This window comes from Danio rerio, chromosome 7, assembly GCF_052040795.2.
Source record: "Danio rerio strain M-AB ecotype USA chromosome 7, GRCz13ab, whole genome shotgun sequence".
Lineage (NCBI taxonomy): Eukaryota > Metazoa > Chordata > Actinopteri > Cypriniformes > Danionidae > Danio > Danio rerio.
The window spans coordinates 30,249,908-30,276,403 of record NC_141027.1 but is presented as its reverse complement, the minus strand read 5'-3'; the positions used below and the strand labels follow the sequence as shown (position 1 = coordinate 30,276,403).

Genomic DNA, 26,496 nt, shown 5'->3' with positions numbered 1-26,496 from the left:
AAAAAGCTTTTGTTATATTGAATAGCTTGGAGCGAGTATAATTTTCTCCCTCTTTATTTTTTTTTAAATTATTATGATTTTAACATTGATAAAAAATAGATATTTAATAAATCTAGTTGTCTCCTATTTTTCTAAAGCTGTGTGAAAAAAATATATAAGCAGGGAAATTATTTTAACCTTCAAAAGCTTTGTTATGATATGATTGGAATCACATTTTGTTATTTTTAGATTTTATTCATAATAATAAATGTATTAGTAAAGTATTATGTAATACTACATCACTCATAAGAAGTGTTTAAATTTCCACAGTTGCAGAATGAAATTAACTATTAATAAAATGGCTCAACTAATAAAATGAATGGTTTGTTTAATTTCACAGTTGGGAATTTGTCTTGTGAGCAATTCTCATAAAATTTGATCCACAAAAAATAAAATAAGCTATACAAAATACAAGATTCTTAGACAGTGACTTTTGTATATTGCAAAATTTAATTTTGCATGTCCAACAGTGAAGACACTTATCTCTTCCTTAATGTAGCTACAAGGCTTTGATGACTAAACCAGGATGTTGACAGTGGCCTACCTCATTTACAGCTTACAAACACTGGTACAAAAAGTTTAAAGTGCGTGAATGTACAATGTAAAACAACAGCAAAACAGTGTCAAAGCATATAAAAAAGAGATCACAATCTACTTTACATTTTTCATTCAAACCACACACACACAAGCTGAAAACAGTGGAATGTAACACTTGATTAAACAACATCAAACATGTCGCGGTTCATTTGGATTAAAAAGAGTTGTCCTGGTGAAATGGAAGTCTAGTATAGTGAAGTTAGTGCATGGGTGTGTTTGAAATCTGCATGACACATTAGTGTCCCCAAATTGTCATTATCACTTTTTATATTTAAATATATTTGAAATGCATATTTGCTGCAATATTCTTCTTTTTTCTATACATAATTTGTAAATTGAAACCAAAATCAGACATGTGTAAACCACCATGTTTCATTTTTACCCACATTGTGTAGGTTGACAGTGGTTCAACTTTGATTGTATTATAGTACTGTAAGACCGACTTTCTTGCTGTTTAGACTCCATCCACTGCACTATATGCTGTACCAAAAAAATAAACAACCAACAATGTGTGTGTACTCAGGCAAAATCTCATATTTGTGCTTTACATTTCCATATAACTCCTCAAATACACATTCAAATGTATTAGGAAACATGATTTCTTACTGGTCGTGCATACTTGCTACAATTTATCTAAAAGAAAATGTCTGTTTTTTCGTACCATTATCATATCATGACTTATTGATATCATGACTTAACACCAGGCACTTTACTTAAAGGGATAGTTCATCCAAAAATCAAAATGACGCTTCCGGTTCAGGCGACTGAGGGAATGGCAGAAAGTAGGGGGCCACTGGAACACATGCGTTAGCACAGCAAGACAATGCTAATCGGCAATAGCCTAGTAACCCAGATAACACGCAGATCAACCTGGAATGAATCCTGGAGGAAATTCAAAACTTTTGGAAGGAAAACAACAGCCATTTGGATGAAATCAAGACTGAATTAAATAAGACTATTTAAAGAATCGGCCATGCAGAGGAACATATTAAAGAAATTGAAACCCGGATGCAAAATGTGGAGGAAACAATGCAGAAAATCATCGTAGTACAATCGCAATTGGAAAGCAAACAGATGGATTAAGAAGGCAGATCAAGAAGAGACATATTAAGGATAGACAACGTGCCTGAAGATGCAGAGAGAAACTTCATGGTTGAGTTCATAGAACATCTGCTGCGGGACACCTTGAATTTTCCTCCAGAAACAGATCTGTATGTGGAAAGAGCCCACTGGGCGCTCGTGCCAAAACCCGGAACGATTGCAAAACCTACATCGATCATAGTGAAATTCCTCAGATATAAAACAAAAATGAAAATGATCTCACCATTTACTTACTGAGTTTTTTTTTCTTCTGTTGAACACAAATGCAAATATTTTGAAAAATGTAACTGATGGAACCCATTGACTTCTATAGTTTGAAAAAAAAAATTACTTTGGAAGTCAATAGCTACGTTTCCATCCACCTATTTTATGTGCATTTTTAAGATGCAAATAAAAAAAATAAAAAACATCAGTTGATGAAAATGCCAAGATACAATTTTGAAAATTTTCATTTAAAAAATGTAAGCGCATAACTGAGTAGGATAAACTTTTTATTCGAATACGATAAGAAAAGATGCACATAAGCTATGATGGAAACACTTTTACCGAACAAAATCCAGTATGCGCATTTAAAAAAGTCATGTGATTTTGTTATAAGAGATCATGTGATAATAAATGTGTGTGTGAATGGGCAAACCAGCAGGCTGAGCACATTGTAAACTATCTGAACTGTTGTTTTAGTTATTCTAAAACACCTTACCGTTTCAGTATTAGTGTTATTATATTATTAGTTACCTCCAGGGGACTGTCAAGAGCATCTGTGCTCTGTGTCTGACGCCTTCAAACACCACCACGCGTTCATTGGGTGTCGGCAAACTGTCTTCTGAGGCGCAAGTCCTTTATTAAATAAAGAAAAGATTGACGCAGCTTCTACCACACCAAATTCCGTTTTTACTTTTAATAACTGGCGCCAGTTAATCAGGAAGTGACGGTTTAGTTCACTTTGACTCATTGGGTGGAAACGCTGCTTCATTTGCACATCTTTTATGCGATATTCCAGTTTTGAGAATACATTTAATTTGCATCTTTAGATGGAAACATAGTTAATGTTTTTCATCAAACAGCATTCTTCAAAGTATCTTCTTTTGTGTTCAACAGTAGAAACAAACAGTTTTCACAAGCGAGTGAATGATGACAGATTTATTTTTGTGTGAACTATCGCTTTAAATGAACACATCTGACAAAAGAAAACCAAAAGAAATCAAAGCTTAAGAAATTAACAACTGACCAAAACAAAGGAATACATTTTAAAAAGTACCCAAACTCTGTAGCACTAATAGCGTGTCCGGTTTGAACTGCCTGATATTCACCGTCACAGTCAACTTTTAAGATGAAAGTACCCTCATTAAACATTAGGAACACAAATAGTCATTTAAAGCTGTTTTTTCCACCTTGAGTGAAGCTTCATCACTCTTTGTCTTGGCAGTGATTATAGCACCAGTAGCAGTCATACAACACAAAGCCCATTGCCCACCTTTCCTGTACATCGATCTGCTCTAGTCTCGTCCACATCACAAATATTTTAACTGTCTTTTTTTTTATATCAACACAATAAACTGTGTCATAACATTTAAAAGTTGTAAGATGTGAGAGTAGATTTCAGGGCGTTGTCTCCAACAACTAAAATGTGGCAATACACAAACCGAGCATGTCCCATCTCTTTTTCCTCAGGCTCAGTATGATTAGTCTTTACAAAAGCTGCCCATTGACTGTACCGAGTGAACATTAAGAGTTTCAGTCTGTATATGCAGTATTTTACACCACAGAGTCTCTAATCTCAGAGCCTAGTCGTACCCGAGGACGAGGGCTAATGTCACTGACCTCCACATGACTCTCTTTATAGCCATTCTGTGGTGTTGGCTTGAGTATCTGTGTTTCCTCCGATTTCTGCGGTGCGTTTGTTTCTGCCGGAGCGATTATGTAACTACAGTTTTCCTCTAGCGTCTGGTAGCTTTTGTGTTCAGATGGCGAGGTTGGAGGTGCACCAGCATTGAGAGGCAAGCTCTCCCCAGGGTGGACTGTGCTCTTCTGGGCTCCTCCAGCTTGCTCTCCTCCTCTGAGTACCTCCTTCATCCGACCTCTGTGTCGATACACTACTGAAAGCCCAAACGAAAGCACACATACCGCTAATAAAACACACACCACCGCCAGTTCTGTGCCGTACGTCTTTATGCGATGTTGAGCAGAGTGTGCTTCGGATTCCTCAGACAGAATGTCCGATGCTATGCTTTGGATTAAAAATGGTGCTTCCTTGCGGCCGATTTTGGTTGTGGTTTCAGATAACGGCTCGGCCTTCACGCAGTAATTGGCCAAGAGTTGCCAAAAGCCACGTTCTTCTGACCAACATGAGAAGACCTCGTCGCTGCCTGCTCGGCCGCTGACTACCAAGCCACCATCTGCGCTGGGAAACAGAAAGTGACTTACGTTTGGTTTGTATAGCCATTTTCTGTGGGCGTGGTTGGAGCGAAGGTTGCAGGGTAGAAGTTGAAGAGTGTTTGCTGGGATGATGATGAGCTCACAATCTGATGTTTGGGAATTTGGGAAAGAACGCGGTGATACTAGAAAGAGAGCAGAAGAGGTAAATATTACAACTTAATTTTTTGGATTATAGATGCTTGGATGACTTTTATGTAATGGATAAGTAGGGTTCCAACTTTAAGTCAAATATCAAATTCTGTGGCTTTCACCAACTAAAAAGCAGTATTGTCATGACATCTAATGATTGTAAAAACAGACTGTTGTTGTGATTGTATATAGAGAGTTGAAGTCAAAATTATTATTATTTTCTCTCTTTTTAAATATTTTCTAAATTGTTTAACAGGGCAAGGAATTTTTCCACAGTATTTCCTATAATATTTTTTCTTCTGGTAAAAGTCGTATTTGTTTTATTTTGTCTAGAATAAAAAAGTTAAAAAAAAAGATTTAACCCATTTTACGATCAATATTATTAGCCACCTTAAGCATTTTTTTCAATCGTCTGCAGAACAAACCATCATTATACAATAACTTGCCTAATTACCATAACTTGCCTAATTAACCTCATTAAGCCTTTAAATTGCACTTTAAGCTGAATACTAATATCTTGAAAATATTATGGTACAGTCATCATGGCAAAGACAAAAGAAATCAGTTATTAAAATGATTATGTTTAGAAATGTGTTAAAAATGTTCTCTCTGTTAAACAGAAATTGGGGAAAAATATACAGGAGGGCTAATACTTCATCTGTATATATTGATCAGAAAGGTAGAAAATAAACAATGAAAATCAGATATCGCTTTCGAATTGTGGTTCAACCAAAGCTTTGATTGAGGCAAAAAACTATAAACATTAAAATAATAGTAAATATTAAAACAGTTTTAACTTGAATTTCATTCTGTATGACTTCAATAGCCACTGAAAAAAACAATAAATAATATACCTCAGATTTTGAAAATTAATTCTTGAGGTGCTTCCTGTTTGTGTGGCTGTGAAGTGCTCCCTCTCCCATATTTGACAGATCAAAGTAGTTTTACAAACTTTACATATTGCTTTTCTGTCATAAATTCTGAACACTGAAGTGGTTATTTTAAGAGCCGAATCTTTGAATATTGACATTATCCTAGTATGTTAGCCTTAGTAAAAGGTTCAATTTGTGTCTGTTGAGCGTCAGTTTTTCATTATTATTCATTAGCGGAAGACTGCTTTTTAATTCATGACTGCATGCATGTGCTATTCGAAGGTAAGGCAGACCCGCCAAGCTGTAAGACCGCATCTGCGCATGGCAAGAAATATTTAGCCATTCATGAAGGGTCTTAACGTTATGTGTTTGTTTCCATGATTCACAGGGTTCGTTGCATGTTGCTTTGTGATGCTGTCAGGGCCGATACAGTAAAGTTGTTGATTTGCAGCAAGCATTTTTGTCAGGAGAGCTGTACGAGAATGGTGGAGTTTGTCTTTTATCAGTTGAGTTTGTTATTATTTGGACATCACCTATGCTGCTGTGTTCACCCATGTTTAAAATCCTCCGGAAAACCGATAGGACTAATGGTTGGAATAGTTAGGGAAAGATACCTGCTGCACTGCTATCCACTGTGTCTCCATTCAGACCTGGGGATTCATGAGGAGAGAAGTCTTACTCATGTCTAGTGTTTATACAATTATCTTTATAATTATATAAATTGTGGTTATGTGTATGTGAAATTACGAATAACATATGTAGCGAGCATTAAATTACTTTTTATTTCTTTGCATTTTAACTTTGTTAACTATAAAATCATAAGTCACCTCATAGTTTGTGTCTTATTTTGTGAGCCAACTGACAACAGTTGTTCGCTCTTCTCTTTTCCCCCTGCTCTGCCAGCCACACCCACTCTCCCTCTACTCGCACAGCTCCATACCATCATAAAGGATTTTTGAAAAAACTGTGGTAGACTTCAACCGAAAGAGGGGGGTTTCATGACCCTTTAACAAGTACTGCCAAGTACTGCATTGGCCCTCAGTTGTTGCCAGGTGATAAGCTAAAAAAAAGATTAACCATAATCTGCGTGAACCAGTGTGATATAAAAAAATAGTATAGAAAAATTACATTTTGATAAATGGAAACTAAAATGTAAAGCAACAAACAAAAGCCAATGATATTCCATGGAGTTATAATATATATAAAAAATATATTTATAAAAATTCCCTGACTTTCAATGCCTGGAATAGACCTTTTAAAATTCCATGATAATACAAAAATAACATAAGAAGAACCTTCTGTAAAGGTTTGCAAGTTTACCTGAGCTCCCAGAGTCAACTCTGAGCATGGTGCTGTTGCATTTCGAAGTGTCTGCTTCCTCTATATCTTGTAGCCATTGGCTAAAACACACGTAGACAGGTACAGATTGGAATCAGTGCTAAAAATTATTTATTTGACATATGACTTAGAAAAAACAATCAAGGACTTACTTTTGTGGTGGGACAAGTGTGACGTCAGTACAGTGTGTGCCTGTCCAAGCACAGTATGGGTCTCTGGCTAAAACACACTCGCCACAGTTGTTATGGAAACTGCAGTTTGCTACTGGCAGCTGAACAATGCCAGAGTGTGACGACACAAATAACAGACCCTGTTTGTGGAGAGACGGGACTGAGAGTGAGAGGGTGAAATACACATTTTGTAGAACAGAAGTTGAAATACAAGTACACTGTTCAGAAATGTAGAGACTGTATTTTGTTTTTTGGTCATTATTAACAAATCAATGTTGAGAGTGACATTAAATGTGTCAGATTTCAAATGTTAATTTTACCACCCAGAGCTCAACACTTGATTATTGAGTGTGTATTATATAGTATCCCTGAGAAAATTATGTTTATGCAAAAGTCCACAGACTTTGATTATATTTGGGCCCCTTTTCTTAATTCATTACCATTGATAGACTTTAATACTGGACATCAGTATTGTCAGTCATGAAATATTTTGGTTATTTTTTTATTTATTACCTATATATACACATGTTATTTATTTACTTATATATTCATTTATTTGTGCATCATTTCTGGACATTACGGTTTTCATTTATATGTATCATCAACCATTGTTACTCCACCTTTATTTAACATCGACATGACAAATGTTTGGATTAATATGAAGAGCACAGTATACAGCTGTTGGTGTGTGGGGGTGGGGTTGTTTATTATATTTTATTCACATATTAAAAAAAAAAAAAGTTACTTACTTAAAACTAAAAAAATAAATAAATAAATAAATAAATAAATTTAAAAGCTTTGCCAAAACATGAATATATTATTAAATATATAAAATAACACACTGAATTTATAAAGACACACAAACATATAAATATATATACATGTGGTTTATGAGGACTCTCCATAGGTGTAATGTATTTTATACTGTAAAAATAGCTTATTATATGGACTTACCCTACCTCTATCCGTAAACCTTAAAAATTTGAATATCAAAACCTGTTAATCTGCGAATATCACGCTGTTAAGTATGATTTTAAGTGTAAAGAAAAATCACCTTATCAGTATTACATTTCAGTAAGACCTATGTCACTATACAATTTAGTGTCCTTGTAAACCACATAATATAGAACACAAACACACCTTAGCTGAATCCAGCTCTATTTGCTGTACTGGTTGTTGTTCTGAGAACAGCTGGATCTCCTCAATGATGTGCATCATACCAGCTACATTTACAGCCTTCTGCAGACACCCATCAGCTGCCAAAACCCAACATCACCATCTTATTAGGAATTAAATATAACCTCAGAAAATCTGATGTTCATAAAGGCCTCACATACCTGTGCCAATGAACATCACGTCATAAGCTCTGTGGAGACCCTTCACGTGGTGCACAGCGATTTGTGTGTAGTGCACAGTGTGTGTGAAGAGCACAGGCTGACTTCTGACAGGACGGTCCATCAGGAAGTGGTCCTTCACAAAGTTTAGTACCTTATCTGGCATATCCAAAGAGGAGTCTATTCCCAGCTGCCTTGAGGCATTAGTAATACACTACAAAAGGAAAAAAAAACACTAAGAGACTCTCCACTTGTACAGAACAGGTAGAGTGTAAATGTGGGAGTGTGTTGTCTTACCATTCCTGGTCGTGGTTCAGGTACAGATTGAGTGTATGTGTACCATTGTTGCGTCTCTCGATTCACCTCTTTGTAACGGCCAGTAAAGGCTCGATCCACCTGATCCATGCTGAACACACACACTGCGGAACTGCCAGCAAGACCTTTACTCCTGCAAAACACAGCAGCAGATTAGAAACAAACAGTATGCAGAGTAGAAAAGTAAAATAAACACATCAGAAGTTTAGTATGCAGACCTTTCCAGTAATATTGGTACACTTGGTAAGTTAAAACAAACAACAACAAGGCTGTGAATGTATTTGCTTATAGAAATTACACACAATACTCTCACTAAGAACTAAATTTTTATTTTATTATTTATTTTATTTATTTAAAAAAGCTAAATATATGTGTGCTAGCATTATTGGCACCCCATATGAATTTTGAATTAAATACCCATTACTATTTGACAGTTTTTGTACACCAGGATGACAAGGAAGAGAATACTGTTCAACCATGACCTCCATTTAGACAAGGCTAAAGAACAGAGCTGTGATTAGAGGCAAAGGGTTGTTGAGGCAAACGGTAAATACACTATCAAGGCAATCATTAATAAATTCCACTCAGCTGGATGGGTTATGACTACCTGGAAGATGACGTGTGTTTGTCCTGTCATTATGCAATGCTGGGTGGATGATTTGAGTCAAAAAAACATTAAAGATTCACAGATGGAGAAATGCACAAGTAAGTTAGTTCTTGGGTCAGAAAATCTCTAAAACTATGACCAACATAACCATAGTTTAAAACATTTCAAGGAAATTCTTTAAAAATCTTTAATTTATCTCTTTATTTTGTTCAGTTTATCTGTTCAGCAAAAGAATAAAAAGTTAAATGATAAAAAAAAAACATTTCCCCCACTCCCATTTGTTCATATTTATTAAGGGTGACAAATTATTGGAGGACACTGTGCATCTAATAATACTGTGGTATTAGTATAGTATTATTCACAATAAAAAACTTCCAAGGGCCATCTCTGTTGTTTTGCTCATCATTGAGAAGTAAAAACTGCATAAAAAAGTATGTTTTTCTTGCGTTTGGCGGGAAGTTAAAATGGTTATTACTACAACCTAATGTCACCAACATTATCATAGTTTGAAAAAGTTAAGGAAAATTCTCTACTCTCATCCAAAAAAAATTCCCCACCCTCATTTGCTCATATTTATCAAGAGTGCCAATATTATTGGAGGGCACAATGCATCTAATAATACTAGTACTATTATATTATTACACAGGGTTGAGCAGTATTTAAGTATTTTAAATACACATTTTAAATACAAAATAATATTTTGTAATTTGTATTTGATAGGGTTTATGAAAATGGCTTAATATTTTGTATCAAAATACCTAAGGGTCTTGTATTTTTGCATTTTTAAAATACTTTGTAAGAAGTCTACATGGTGACATCTTAAAAACGCGGCCTCCGATTGGTGCTTTCTCAGTTGTTTGCCTAAGCCTGAGATCAGAACAGAAAATTTATTATGAAGGTGGTTAATGCTTGGATTATGGTTGGAAGTTATGCATCTTTGCTTAAGAAATACGATGGAATAAAATATCAGCCCTAAAGAACAGGATGTGGAGCCTTCAGCACATAATCATTCTCAGTCTCAGTGCTGCAAGTGGAAATTCAGACGAACTTTAGAATAATAAAACAACGAAAGATGGTGTACCGGTGTTCACTAAGGGGGTAAAATGAGGCTCTTCCAGTTAAAAGAGAACTGGAAAAACTCTTGGGAGTACGAGTAAACTGCACATATAACAGTAGTTTTGGATGAATTGCTGATGTAGATGCCAAGAAAATAAGCCAACAACATAAAAACAAGTCCTACAGTGGCTGACTTGATCCTGTTCAGAAAAATGCTGTTCTTATCAAACATTGTTCACTTTACTAAGTGAGTTTAATGGTGAAGGAATTGATTGAATAGGCCTACTGATTGAAGGTTTGTGAAGAAGTGTTATCCTCCCACCTAAAAGCATGTTATAGAATTTTCAAAATACCAAATACAGTATTTTATTTTGATACTTGTTATATCAATGTACAATGTATTTTTTGCCCATCCCTGGTAATACACAAAATAAAAAATGCTAACTTCCAAGGGCCATCTCTGTTTTGCTCACCATTGAGAAGCAAAGACTGCATAAAGGAGTGTGTTTTTCTTGCGTTTGGCTGGAAGTACATATACATCCTGTATGATGTTGAAAGGAAAGCCATCATCTGGTAGCGAACACAAAAGTTGAGCTTTCAGAAATGTGGTCCATTTCTTTTGCAGGACTCTCTCTCCACCTTGATCCTCCTGAGGTCACACACAGAAAAAAAGCAGATTATTAACATTTAATAATCCAGAATTGCCTACAGTACAGAATTCTATACTCTGAAAGACCACAAGGGGGCATCCAAATATTAGCTGTAGTTTCTGACTCCTTTTACAAGGTCAGCTCTAGTTTCTGAACTTTTTTTGAGTAAAAAAGTGCTGTTGTCATACAATGATAGAGTGATTGATTGAGATATGAATATCTTGATACTGAATGACTGTCTTATTTATTTCTGATCGATTTCTTAAAGTATTTATATAATTAATACTGTAGTCTTGATGGGGCAGCGCGGTGGCGCAGTGGGTAGCGCTGTCGCCTCAGAGTAAGAAGGTTTATGGTTCGAGTCTCGACTGGATCAGTTGGCATTTCTCTGTGTAGTTCATGCATGTTCTCCCCTTGTTCACTTTGGTTACCTCCACAGTCTAAAGACATGCGCTATGGGCGAATTGGTTATCTAAATTGTCAGTAGTGTATATGTGTGAACGAGTGTGTATGGGTGTTTCCCAGTGTTGGGTTGCAGCTGGAAGGGCATCCACTGTGCAAAACATATGCTGGTAAGTTGGCAGTTCATTCCGCTGTGGCAACCCCTGATTAATAAAGGGACTAACCCAAAAGGAAAATGAATGAATGTTGTCATGATTTCATCATGGGTGTGATGGAGTACCAGAGAGTGGGAAAGTAACACATATGTGAGCTTTAACAGGGCAGAGTTCACAGTCTTCTGTGATTCACTTTGTTCATCCGTTTATTAAATCAACCTTAGACTATGGTGACCAAAAAATGCCCTGGTTTTACAAATGAAAATCCATCTCCAGGGACTGGCTAAGAAGAACTCTGACTGACACGTAAAACAACCAATCAAAGTTTGTTTGTTCAGCGTCATGCTTCTTAAGCACTAGCTGGTCCTGATAAGCACTCGTTGTTGCAGCTGTAAACATGATGACTTATTCTTCCAAAAAGGGGTTCGCCGTCATTCCAACTTTGTTTACATTAGCACTGTTAAATGACGCAATTATATATGTGACTCTTGGAAACCCTGCAGAATTCAACCAATGAGAGTGTGACTTCAAAACAGGCTGGTTTGGGCATGATGTAGCATGCGCTGCTGCATTGCGCAAATCCAAATAATGATTTATTGCAGGTGAAAAAAATATTTTTTTCCACATAACATTGGTTAAAGTAAATTCTTCAAGTTTTTTTTTTAAATAAACATGTAGAAAATACCACAAAAGTTTGCCACAAAATACCACAAAAAATCTGAAATGCAAACCCTGCTGTATATGTTGACCTTTAGAGAGAAGAAATTGTTAAAAGATTAAAATACGCTAAAAGCATATTGATTATGGATGTATTGAGATTTGTGTATGCGTGTCACTGCGTGTTCCTTCTCACGTTTATGCTGACTTTCTCAACACCTTGTGAACTGCTTAAACACTCCATCCTACCTTACACACACGTGCAATCCTGGACACTATGGTGTTATCAAAGAAGTCAAACTCCTTCCCCGTCTCACTGAAGAAAAAGTAGATCTGATCATCATTCCTCTCGCTGTCCGAACCAGTAATGTGAGCAGAACCTACAAACGCTGGGTCTGATGCACCACAACACACACAAACATAAAAACGTTCATAAAACACACTCTTTATAACTGTTTATTTACCCTCAGCATCAGTCGCTCATTTTCTGTTTTCATTATGCGTGAGAAAGCAGGGTTCTGCAATCACTGACGTTGGCATTTATTTTTAGATATTTATCTAATATGAGGTCCCTTGTGAGGAAGTGTGTGTGTGTTTGTATATATTTACCCTGGAGCCAGTTGAGAGAGTTCTCCGTTTTCAGAGGAGTGCCAGAGCCCAGACTCCTATATATGCTGGGTTCATTTCCTTGGAAGTTACTGACAGTAGCAGTGTACAGTTCCCCATCTACAACACACAAACACTCATCATCCCTAATTCAACCTCTTTATCAACCTTGATGCTTAGTTCAAACAAAACGATAGCCTTTTTTGCATGAGTATACTTACCCACTGTAATAGCTGTAGATCTGTATTCTGGATTAAATGGACAGCGTCCACGGCCGTCCTCCATAATAGGTTCACCCTTTTCATCTGCTTCCAGAGAAAAACTTGAAATGTTCTGGGAAATTTTAGAGAAAAAAAGAAAAGAAAAGAAAAAAGAAAAATTTGTTAATTTTTTTTATAAATAAAATCACATCGGAAATACTTTCTAAATATTATTATGAATAAAATAGTGTTCAAATATATTATTAAATACAGTTGAAGTTAGACTTATTAAAGCCTCTGATGTATTAGCCCCATTTAATTTCCCCCAATTTCTGTTTAACGGAGAGAAGATTATTTCAACACATTTCTAAACATAATAGTTTTATATATATATATATATATATATATATATATATATATATATATATATATATATATATATATATATATATATATATATATGTATATATATATATATATATATATATATATATATATATATATATATATATATATATATATATATATAATTTCTAATAACTGATTTATTTTATCTTTACCATAATGACAGTAAATAATATTTGACTAGATATTTTTCAAGACACTTTTATACAGCTTAAAGTGACATTAACTAGGCTGGTTAGGGTAATTAGGCAAGTAATTGTATAACGATGGTTTGTTCTCTACACTAATAATAATAAGGGCTAATAATATTGACCTTAAAATGATTTTTAAAAAATTAAAAACTGTTTTTATTCTAGCTGAAATAAAACAAATAAGACTTTCTCCAGAAGAAAAAATATTAGCGGACATACTGTGAAAATTTCCTTGCTATGTTAAACATTGTTTGGGAAATATTAAAAAAATAAAAGGGGGGCTAATAATTCTGATTTCAACTGTATATTATTTATTAAAGTAATATTATATTTAATTATATTTGGGGCCACATTACCTCTGTTAGACTTTAATAATTTAGTATTTCGTATATTAGTCTTTTTGTTGTTGTAGTTGTTACCCTCACTTATTTTATGTAATTGTTTATATTGTATCATACTTTTAAATGTAATTTATTCATGTATCATTTCTGTACATCATTTTATTTATTTATTATTACAATCATCTATTGTGACTGTATCTTTATGCAACATCAATCTGAGAAATGTTTTGATAAAATTTGTAACCATTATATCATGTAAGGATTGAGGGTTGGTTGGTTTATTGTATTTTTTTTATTGTTATTATTATTTTTATTTGGCTAATTGTAAAAAAAAAAGATGATGTCCTGATACTCTTTGTATTCTTATATTATACACAATGTTATGTACATTTCCAATAAACATACTTATACATTTTTTAAATTGCATTTAATAAAGTAAAACATTTTGCTTTATGTTTCCATTTTTACTTCATGGTAATACCACATGACATTTATACAGTAACTAATAAACTAAAACTCTTAAAATGAATGTAGTCTAAAACCATATAAAAACAATATTTAAAAAAGATTTACTACATTTTTAAAGATTTAATAATGATATATAGTAGTATAATTATACCTTTAAGCAATATTAATTAATTCTTCAATTAATTCATTCATAATTCAACTTTGAGTGGAGATGCTCAAAGTTGAAACGGGCCAAGGCTGACTCATTGTAATCTTATGATATAAGGTATGATAGGAAGGCGGATGGGGCAAATGCCTTTAACACAAACATCGTCATTTCTAATTTGACATAACCTTTTTTTGTTTGTTTTATTGCTAAGCTACAAAAAAGCAAACTGAATTTAATTGTTTCAATTAAATGTTGTAAATAAATCAGATTTAAAAAAAAATGTAAATAGTCACTCGACTGATCAAGACATCAGCGAGCAAATCAAGGCAAAAACTAGTGTAATGCTGTTGTTTTAAATGAGATTGTTCTGGTTTTACTGTAATAAGTTCTAAATAAATGTAAAAAAAACTGTATTAGTTGGTCATTTTTAAGTATAATTAAATAAATTTAAAAATTACCCGTGGCAACTATATTAACCTTCTGTCCACTAGCCTCAATCCAGTTTGGTTTTTGGTCCTTCATAAGAAAAAGTTATAGGGTTTAGGTTTAGCATACAAGTATTCAAACCTTTCAGTTACTACTACAGCTTATACTTGTGTGACAAAGCGTTTACTGTATATTTCATTCGACAATTTAGACACACTTCAGACTTCATACTAGACATATGAATACAAAAACTCACAATATAAGTGCAGATGGGGCTGAATGCATACGTTCCACACACAAACAGGTGTGTGCTGTTCAGACGCAGTAGGATCTTGATGTAGTTGAAACAATCAGTCTGAAACACATAAGAATCAAACTACTTTTCAGTTTGTTGCTTTAATTCATTCCTTCACATATACGTATATTAAGAATTGCCACAACACACATACCTGGGGGTCTTTTCCCTTAAAGATACACTCTCCCCTCTTTGTTTCAGGAGTGCTCCACGTGAGCTGCAAAAGATGAAAACGTCTGAGTAACGTCAAAATGTACTCCTACACACTACTACAAACATTCTCCCATGAACTTACTGTTTTCTGTAGGTGCGTCACGCTGATGTTGTCCAGGCTGAGGGAGAATATGTTCTCTCTGGCTCCCACATAGATCTTGTTTTCATCTGGGCTCAGCAGAAGAGCTGAATAGTTGTACACACCATTCACAGAGAACCCGCTCACTGATCGCCCTTCTGCATCTGAACACACACAGAGATGACAATATTACCTATACAGGCTAAAAGCAATTCATAAAGAGAAGATTGTTGATGGACAGTGCACATGAGGTGAATTTCAGAATCAGCACAGAACACTTGTACTCTATATGCACTTATGGAAAGCCATTAGAGCCAAAGTTCTTAAATGAAACACTTGAAATTTAATAGTGTCGGCTAGGGTTGGGTATCGTTCATTCTCAAATGAATACTTTTAAAATTCTATTGGTGGCCAAAAGTGTGCCAGAACAAATACTTAATAGGCCATAAAATAAAAGTGGATGATCATCTTATGATAACAATAATTACATTAAAGAATGTATTTTTTTTCTTTTGAAAATGTAAAATTAAACACTACATTAAATGTTTAAAGTATACGCAAGTATAAAAAACAAGCAAAACAACAAATTTAGAAATGAACTCATTTTTTTCACTACTGTAAACTTGTGACATCTTGTGGACAATCTAAGTAGTACAAAAACAATTGAAACGCATGTGCAAGCTGCTCATTTGGGCTGAAACTCTGGCTGCTATTCTGAGATATACATGCATATACACTAGGCATGGGATGATAACCGTTTTTAAGGTATATCCCAGTTTAAAAAAATCAAGGTTTTAAAACAGCCGAAACGTTCTGCTATATCATTCCTAAGTGTAAGACTTTTTTATTGAGGATTTTTAGGATCCATTTAATTTCTATTTCTATTCTTTTTTTTTCACAGTATCTTCAGCAGAAAAGATATGCAAATATGTTGTTTTAAATTGTAAAGAAATCTTTTGTAACAAATGAAGACAGCAGAAGTTAAAGAATCATTTTTATTATTCAGCATGTTTACTGTTCCAAAATTATAAATGTTTCTCAAAATAAAATAGATTTTGTTCAAAGGGGAAAAAGTTTTTGTTTTTTTATCCAGAAATTTAAAAGAAATATATTTTAGAGCAGTAATCACAATGCTGTGAAACATGATTTTTTATTTTTTTTTTTAATACGAGGTTATCATACCATCAGTATCTTGTACCGGCCCATGCCTAATATACACACTCATCAAACATGTTTATTTGAGAAGCATATTTGTAATGGTATACTGGCAAACATTTATTTGGACATCAGAAATTGCCACCTCAACAAACTGTGTGGCAACATCATTAAATTTCATGCATTTAATTTAAAGGTCGAACAGTTTTCTTCAGTACACCTATATGTAAGAAGTTAGATTTTTATTTAAATAGGGCTGGGTTATTAATTGAAATAAAAGAAAAGTTGTGTGACTGGCAGTAAATGTCCTCCAAAAAAACAGAGGGCACTCTAGCACAAAAACGTTAAACACCCACAAAATGAAACCCAGGAAAGCCCAATAGCATTGCCCATATAGCAAACTTTCATTCATCTGTATATACGGAATGTAGAGCTCTGGCCTCAGGAAGTTCTTAGAAGATAAAATCATCCTACATTCCTTTTTTTAAGGTAAATGAAGGTGTGTTAATTGCAGAGTTCCTCTATTTAAGAAGAAAAAAAAGCAATTTCTAAAAGAGATCAAGCCTCAGCCAGGTCAGAAAAAGTAATGTACTGCATTACTTACCATAAAAGTTACTAAGTAACGCAACTCGTTACTTTTTTAGGGAGTAACTCAATATTGTAATGCATTATTTTTTTAATTAACTTTGCCCAACACTGAACACAGATTATGGATTGTATTACACAGAGCCAAAGTTCATTGTGAAGCTACACAAACAGCTGTCATTACCACTCCATTAAAACCACTTTGATTTTTGAATACAATTTTATGTAAGGCATTGGTAGGTCCATATGGAATCTGTGCATGCAGTAACCTGCAGATTTCCGCAGATTTTTATCCCATTGTTGAGTCTATGTACTTGTGTAAATAATTATTTATTCAGTTTTTAAATTAATTTCAATAATTTTTACATAATTGTGATTTAATAGTAGTAATATTAAAATGTTCACATAATTTATTTACAATACAGTTTGTAAAGTCATATTTTTAGTTTAGATATAACATATGACTTGCTTTGTTTACCAAATAAATGGATCTAGGTGGATTTGCATTGTAAACATTAAATAAAAGTTAATACAGTTTTTTTTTCATCTATTAAGTTTTTAGTCATGATACTCCTTAAATCATCCAGCATAAATCTGCAGATTTTTTCTAAATTCTCTGCAGAAATGGCTAAAAATGTCAGCAGATGAACTATGGTTCTGTGTAGTAAATGCTGCTCCATCTGAAAGCACCTGCTGAAGATCTTTTCTGACAAAACAAATGAATTAAATGAAAATGAAACAAATGAAAAAAATGAATTAAACTTTTGCTGTTGATTAATTTCCAAGCCCTATTTGTAAATGTGTATGCCTGTATATTTCAAATTACTTCACAGATAAAGGTTATTTATGCATACACTAGGCTATTAACACTGACTTGCTCTTAACTTTAAATAATTAAATTTAAATAATTATTGTGATTTTTAACTGCATTAACTAATCATAAATTGCTCTTTACAGTTCATTCTAAACATATCTTGTATTCCTCACACATAATGTACTTTATAAACTATGCAAACCTGTACCCTAAACAAAATGACGTGGGTTTGCATGTCAGAAAGTTTTCCTGGTGAGGCACAGAGTCACTAACATCATTATTTACAGACATAAAACCCTTTACAAGCCGTTTTGGTTCTAAGTACCACCATTACATTTGCATTTTCAACCTCATATGATTAATGAGTACGGCTGTTATCCTGATACAGCACACCAGCCAGGGTTTGCAAATGGTTCTAATAGCTCTTGTAAATGTTTACAATCAAGGATTAAACCCCTCTTGTGTGTTTGGCTCAGATGAGTAAATGCAGCATTTGGAACAGTCACATAATGGGTCTTTCGGGAATAAGAAACATCAGTTCAAGTAGCCCTAAAATTGAGCTAAATTATTGCAGATGAATGGTAGTCTGAGGGAATCTGGGCCAGCAAAGCTTCTTTCAGAGGATACAGAGATGTTCATTACTGACATTGCTGCTTTTGTGAAAATAATGATGTAAACTTTTTAACATTTCCCAGGATTAGTCTTGAAGAGAACCAAGTAAATACTAAAAGTAAATGTTAGATGAATATAGTGTGCATGTAAATTCATGCATAGAGTATACAGCTCAGAAAAAAAACTAGATGACCTGTTAAAAGTTATTATAATTTTTCTGCAATTGAAATAAATAGATAAATACATAGAGTAAAATTTTCAACTATGTTAATTTTATAATTTAGTGTATTATTTAAAGAAAGCAAAAAAAAAGTAAATATAAAATATTTATTTACCAAATTTTCTTTTATTTTAAATTGACCTATTTTTATTTTCTTGAAAAAAATTCAATTTCTTAAAAACATTTCAATAAATTACAATATTGTTTTTTGACATTTAGGAGGCACGTTATAACTAGTAAAACAAAAAGGCATTTTACTCAAAACACTAATGTATTAGTAGGGTTGGGCAATTTGACCTTAAATCAAAATCCTGATTGATTGAACATTTTAACTCGATTACAATAAATGAACGATTATTTTATTTATTTATTTTATATTTTTTGCCATCCTAGTTCACTGACAAGTTTTGCTCACATATTACAAGTCAGAGGTTTTTAACTGAAGGGAGCACACCTTGACTAAAAATTATGAAGGAAACACACAATATCTACTATCTATGATTATTTATTGAAGATTAACGCTGAGCAACTGAAATTAAAACACACACTGCCTAAAACAAACAGTCACTTTTTTTCATATAAAAAGTGAAAATAAACTTGCACTTTTGGAAAATCAGCAGTATCTCTTATAAATAAATCAACTCTTGTATATCCTGCAAATAATCATTTTAAACAGTTCATTTCTTGAATCTTTTGTAAACAAATATTTTAAACTCCTATGGCTTAGTGGCCACATACATGGACAGCACATTTTAACTCTTAGGTGGCTATTTAAAATACTTTGAATGTTTTATATTTGTTACAGACATAAAGTGTCATCCTGCAACTGTTTTGCAGCATATGAAATGTCCCAAACCCTATTTTCAATTGTACAAAATGGATTTTTTTTTGTTTTTACTCTCTGATAGTCAAAACATGTAAAACAATTTTTTCTTAAATATTATGCATTAAAATCATTCAGGAAAAAGTGTTTTATGTAAATTCAGGCAACAAGTCCACATAAATGGACATCACTTTTCTCTAAAAGTACATCAATTCAAAAGATAATACTTAGGTTTTTATTCTAATTAGGTTTCAAAAAGCCCAAATAGCAAAAAATAAATAAAAACGCATGTAAAAAAAACACCTTGGGCTTTGAGAGATTAATGTAAATAATTTTATTGTAATGGAAAATATGCAATATCAAGACATCTCTGTTGCAGCTTCTAATTATTTTCTATGTTTCCATCCACCTATTTTTATGTGCATTTAGGATGCGTGCAAAAAAAAACTGTTGATGCAAACACTAAGACGCGCATCAATTTTAAAAATGTGCATTAAAAACATAAGCGCATAACTGAGTAGGATAAAAAAAATTTTGATAAGAAAAGATTCTTATAAACTACGATGGAAACACTTTTACCAAACAAACTCCATCTTGTGCATTAAAAAAAGTCATGTGATTTTGTTATAAGAGATCATGTGATGATAAAAATGTGTGTGAATGGGCAAACCAGCAGGCTGAGCACACTGTAAAACATCTAAAATGTTGTTTTGGTCATTCTAAAATAACTTAATCATTTCAGTATTAGTGTTATTATATTATTAATTACCTCCAGATTCAAGAGTGTCTGTGCTCTGTGTTTCACGCCTTCAAACGCATTCGCTGCATGTCAGGATTGCCTTCTGAGGCACAAGTCATTTATTAAATAAAGAAAGGATTCCCGCAGCTTCTCCTACTGCAGCAAATTACGTTTTTACTGTTGATATTTGGCGCCAGTTAATTAGGAATGGGGATTTTGTTCTCTTTGACTCATTGGATGGAAACGCTGCTTCATTTGCGCATCTTTTATGTGATAATCCAGTTTTGTGCCTAAAGTTAATTCACATTTTTGGATGGAAACATAGCTATAGTCAATGTAGTGCAAACGTACAGCGTGTAGTTACATTTTTTGAGGGGTGCGCAGGTATGCCACCATGCGAAGGCTGCATCGGGCCATACCTCTGCGCTCGATGCAGAAGTATAAATCAGCCTTAAAGTGAGATCACGTGACTCCACGCACAGTACGAAAAGTTATTGGAAAAACTGGCCTGGAAAAATTTGACTGATTCCAGGTTTTGAATGTCGATTTCGATTACTTTTCAATTCATTGCCCAGCCCTCTGTATTAGTTGCAAATCCAAAAAAACTGCAATAATGATGCAATAAGTCTTATTTTTCTCCAGGGCTATGTTCAAACATTTACAAAATATTTTTTTTTTTGGAATTAATACTTTTGTTTTGAACTTTCTCATCAGAAAATCCTGATCTTTTGTTTTTAGCACAGCTCTACACATAACTATTATTCATCATAAGTCTCTCTTGATCATCAAATGAATTCAGAAGGATCGTGCGAGTATTGTCTGATTTCTAAAACCTTTTAAAAACACAACATATACAAAGCTTTAAAAAATAGTGGCTCAAAATATATATTGACCAACTGATTCCATCGCTGTAGCGTGGTTTAGAGTCAGAAATGTTTACATATGATATACTGACTGATGAAATGTGCCATGTAGGTAAATTACCCCCCTGCCTGCTGGCTCTAGGGGGATTGGTAAAGTATTAAGTGACATGCAAATAGCTTTGAATAAGAATGTATCTGTTGAATAATGAATGAATTAATTTATCCACTTACTGTATGTGAAACTAATGCGTGCTGTAACATCATCTTCACTCGCCATGGTTGATTGTAAAACTCCAGCCAAAACAATCCATATGCTCCAAAATAAGAGCCAGACAGAGTCAGTGTTTTCCATGGATATTTTCCATTGGACTTTACATTTGGTTGCCATGGTTACCGCTTTGCGATTGAAGATTGTTCCAAGTATCTTTGGTATTCAGATGTGACGTTTACAGCTCGTCTTTGACTCTTTTAGGGATATTTGGGGTCATACTGCAAGGCCATACTGGAACCAGTTCCACATAGAGATCAAGGGGGAACTGATATTAGATCCTGGTTGGAAAACACTTATTTTACACGTCACATTCCAACTGTTAGTGACTGGAAACTCCTATTGAATTGTCTGGAATCTGCCGAGGAAAAAACAGAGGCACATTTAGTCAAATGAATAATCAGAGACCAACAGACTAAATGATTTTTCCCTATGAGAGCATAATAACCAGGAGTTATACACTCTCAGATAATAACAAAGCCTGAAATGAAGACCCATGATAAAATAAACAGATTCACAGTTCAAAGGTGGGTAATCTCAACATTCAGAGCACATGTTTCAGAGTTATTTGTGTGTGAATTTGATGTCCTCCTCTGCATGACATTATCCAAACAGTATTTGGAAATGCAACAGCTCCTCCCTTTTGGCCTGATCGGCTTTTAAGAGTGGTTTGTCCTGAAAACAGAAAGGTTGCGTAGTCTTTGTAGCCTCAAGCATAATACACAAATGAAATAAAAAAAATACCATCCTAATTATGCTTATGTTATTGATTTATATTTATATTATTATTATCTTTATCATTTATTTGTTTTAAGGTGGAGAAAATAAAATCACCAAACTACACCGAATATGTACTGCCAGTGAGTAACAGTCAAAAAGATGGGGTGACTATTTGGTCATGAGCATCCATTCATTCATTTTTTTTCAGCTTAGTCCCTTTGTTTTATCAGAGGTTTCCACACTGGAATGAACTGCCAACTATTCCAGCACGTTTTGCGCTTTATTTTACTTTATTTTGGCTTTAATGCAATATCAGCAGCATTGGCTATATTCATGGCAAAACATCTACTAATTATACAATATATAACTATTGAATCATATCAGTTTCTTAACAAACATACATTGTAAAAAATAAACAAGAACAACAAAAACAAACAAATAGCAACAACACTGAAAACAGTCATAATAAAGTGTTTTAGTTTGTTCAAAGATACATATTCTAAAATTGTTCAGGTAGGCACCCTTTCAAACGTTTCACTTAAAATATTTCCTGAATAAAAAAGTTCTCTAATATCATTTAAAAATAAACATTCATATGTTTTACGCAGCGGATGCCCTTCCAGCTGCAACCCAGTAATGAGAAACACCCATACATTCTGTAATGAACACACATGCACTAGGGCCATTTTTGTTTATTAAACTCACCTATACCGCATGTTTTTGGACTGTGAGGTGGCATCAAACCATAAATAATTTTTTTTTAGATAATCAAACAGATGTACACATATAAAATCTTAAAAGTATAGATGTAACAAAATGTGTCTACTTCTGCTATCATTCTCAAGGACAAGATGTACACAAGCACACATGAATCCTGCAGACAGAACTGCCCTGTGACTGCTGCGAAGACTCAAGAGTCACATTTGGAAGACAGGCACTTCTAAATGATTAAAGACCGAGGTAAAAATAAAACATGCAGTTTACACTGATATGAACTAACCGAAAACCAGAAAGTATACACAGCTTTTCCTCAAGTATGTTACAAAAAAAGGAGATTAAAAGGACAGTTCACTCTAAAAATGCATTTTTACTCACCGTTAATGGTTGCAAACCTGAGTTTCTATTTATTTCTATTTATTTACTGTCTGACGAACACAAAAGAAGATAACGGCTAGCAGGTTGCAATTCTCTTTTGAGTTCGACAGAAGAAAGAAACTTTAACAGGTTTGAAGCAAGTGGAGTAATAAAGTGGATCAGACATTGTTTTGGTAAACTATTCCATTAAAGTAGATAGTTTGCTCAATTGTCATATTTATACTCTTTTTATCTTTTAATGTACTTAAAATCCATTTTTATAGCAGGTAGTAGGGCTGTGCGATTTGGGGAAAATATCCAATTGCGATTATTTTGACAGCTGATGCGATTTCGATTTGATTTGCGATTTAATCAAGCTACAGCTCAATAATCTATTGTAGCTTCTTACTGTTTAAATGCAGCGAGTGTTAACGAGTAAATTTGTTAACATGTTCTTAAAGAAATACATAATTAGTAGGTTGTAAGCTCTCCGAAGAGTCATGCATGTAGTCGCATTGAATCACATAATATCCAATACAGTTTTGAAATTCTGCATCTATATATAACTGTCCTATGAAAATGAAATGACACTTGATATTTTTATAGTATGTTACATGACAGTCAGTCAATACAGATGACGCAAAAACATGCATCCTGAGCCATGAATGCACGCGAAATACACATGAAATTATCAAAACATTAAACTTTTATTTTTCGTGACTTTGAAACCAAAATATTCCCATATTACTGATGTCCTGATTTCCATTGATATTTGTCTATTAATGCTTCTGAACCCGCAGACACCATCATCCTACTAGTCTGCACTTTCCTTTTTGTGTGTTTTTTGTAGGCATTCTGCATAGTTCGGTTACGCAATTGTAATTGGGCAAAACGAAAGTGTGCTCACTCGATTGGCTAGAAAGACTGTCACACACAGACGGCAGTCACACATTTGCTCTGAGTGGGAAAAAATAAATAATATATATTTCATACCGCAGCCTCTTGCGATAAGCTAATCGCAACGTTTCAAATTGCTATTGGGATTCGATTTAAATTAATCGCACAGCCCTAGCAGGTAGCAACATTGGATGTCTGTTTATTGACCAATAACCATTAATACATACACATAAAACTTTTGACTCTTTAAATCTTACAGGGAAAGAACTTTTGTTTATGAACTACCTTCCATTGATGTTGATATGATCTGATTTAGTGCCTGATCTCAAGAGAGGAAGACTTGATAGAGGGATTAATGATATGACCTCTCAACCTTGTACTCTAGAAATAAATTAAACGTTACGTAACTCTTTTTAACAGCAGTAAATATTCGATTCGCTCTTCACTCTTAATTGGTAATGTTTTCTTGTCAGTATAAGATAATTTACAATGCACTATATCGTAAAGTAGACCATCTAAAGAAGGATATAGAGGTCAACGCCTTATCTTTAACTTCAAAAAGATCTCTGATATTTGCAATAAAATTTACAAGCTGTCTGGCCTCGTTCCTCTAGGCCTAATACTTTTATGACACTAACTGGAAAAGAGCAGCACAGCATTGGTTTCTTTTACAATTCTTTGTAGAGCCAGACCTTGGGCCAAAAAATTGAAGTAAGGCCATCTATATTAGTTAAATTCTACTGAAACTGCTGACCTCATAATAAGCTCAACAATATGGAGCTCATGTTCTCGGTTATTTACACATAAAAGGATCTTTAACTGTCCTGAGGTGTGACATAGTGAGAAGAACAGTCTTCCTCTGATACAATGAACCAAATGGAGAACCGGTTATCAATTGTTGACTCCCAACCAAATACTAACTACAAAACACTAGAACTTGCATCTTGACTAAACTGCATAAACATCAAACGATTCTTTGATAGGACATGCAAGGTATTCACTGTCCGAGTCTTTGATCCAAAAGGTCGATGCTGTTTTAAACAGAGCAGAGTTTAAGTAAACAGTAAAGGTCTGCTTTCATGTGCTCTCTTCTCTCAACCAACCATAGAAAGGAACTACGGTCTTCGGTTTTAGTCAGCATTCAAAAAATATAAGGAAGTACACTTCAGTTTTGAATTCTTGTTCTAATAATCAGCAACTAAAAAGATAGTAAGAGGAGAAACACATTTTTTGATCACTAATTTCAATTTAATTGTTATCTCTTGTGTTAATCATTATCTAACCTCCTTCTCTACACTCAAAATCACATGGTCTGAAGGGTAAACAAATTAAAAAACCCAGTCGACACAATTAAGGAGGATGTTCCCTGTTTTCAGAAACCCCCGTCATAATTAAGATGATTAATATCAATAATTAATGGTAATGAAGGCAGTACTCTTGATCAAAGCATCTTTAAAACAAAGGAAAAACATATTTAAGGACGGGTTCCAGAAAGGTGAGGCTGATTATTTTAAGGTTAAGGGCAATTAAATAAAAGTAATAGTCAGAAACAATCTTGTTTTTGTTTTGTGAATGTTTTTGCTTGCCTGACGTCATCATAATGGATCTATATAACCAAAGGGTATGTTAGATTATGCGATTATTCATGACTATGCAAGCTAATAGAAGTTTTACATGTAACCTATTGTTTTTAATGTATGTGTCATCACTGTTTACAGAAGAATAGTGCATTACTTAATGCAGTCCTGATGCCTGCTGTAAACGTGAATCTATACAGTCCTAGTTTTGCTGATGATCTGCTCCACTTGATCTGAAACCGTCTAAAATTCTATTAAAAGTTCCCATGCGATAACACGTGGGTATAAAAGCTGACTGTGCATTTTTACCAGTTCTGCATCACAAACAGTACTAAATCTGCACTTTCCACCCTACTTTTGATGTTTATTCTTCCTCACACACACTTGCAAGATGTCGAGCTTTACTTTGCGGTGTACTTTGTCAGAGCACGCACACGCACAATCCAGCACCACCTTGTTTATTTGAGCCATTTTTTTCCACCCACCTACTACCACCACCCACCCCCAACTCACTCACTCACCCACCCTCTACTACAACTACAAACACACTAAATACAGCCTGTCTGGATCCTAGTACACCTTAGTACCAAAACACTTATCTCAGAAGAAAATAAATTATTGGTCGACATTAAAAAGTGTTGTTTCGCAACAGGTGATTTTCCGCACCACAACATTCAACAGATAAACGTGGTCAGTCCTACGTCTGCGAACAATACTGGATCCTCGATCGCACCTCTTGGTCAACCCACTGCCCCTTTAACTTATTGTTTATATGCAACTTACCGCTGAAGCGCTTGAAGCTGTTACACCTCTCTCTGAATATACTGCCAGCTGATGCGAGTCGTTGTATTTGTAATCCAGCAGGTTTTCTCTGAGTCCCGGGTAACTGTGCAACATTCAGCCGCTGATTTCTTCTCTC

The 26,496-nt window shown here is 34.2% G+C and overlaps 1 protein-coding gene across 2 annotated transcripts; it reads right to left on the bottom strand.

Moving 5' to 3' along the window:
- Positions 1–470: 470 nt before the first annotated feature.
- Positions 471–26,496, bottom strand: sema4bb (sema domain, immunoglobulin domain (Ig), transmembrane domain (TM) and short cytoplasmic domain, (semaphorin) 4Bb). Of its 2 annotated transcripts, XM_087261275.1 has the most exons (16): positions 26,361–26,496; positions 21,273–21,667; positions 15,234–15,394; positions 15,093–15,155; positions 14,900–14,998; positions 12,686–12,797; positions 12,468–12,584; positions 12,108–12,253; positions 10,468–10,643; positions 8,314–8,464; positions 8,020–8,230; positions 7,823–7,938; positions 6,665–6,822; positions 6,495–6,574; positions 5,789–5,824; positions 471–4,295 (listed from the first exon to the last, which is right to left on the bottom strand). In XM_087261275.1, the coding sequence occupies exons 2-16, from the start codon at positions 21,427–21,429 to the stop codon at positions 3,493–3,495; spliced, it is 2,586 nt and encodes an 861-aa protein (XP_087117401.1). In that variant the 5' UTR covers positions 21,430–21,667; positions 26,361–26,496; the 3' UTR covers positions 471–3,492. The 2 variants fall into 2 exon arrangements, with proteins under 2 accessions (XP_087117401.1, XP_087117402.1); XM_087261276.1 differs by lacking the exon at positions 5,789–5,824.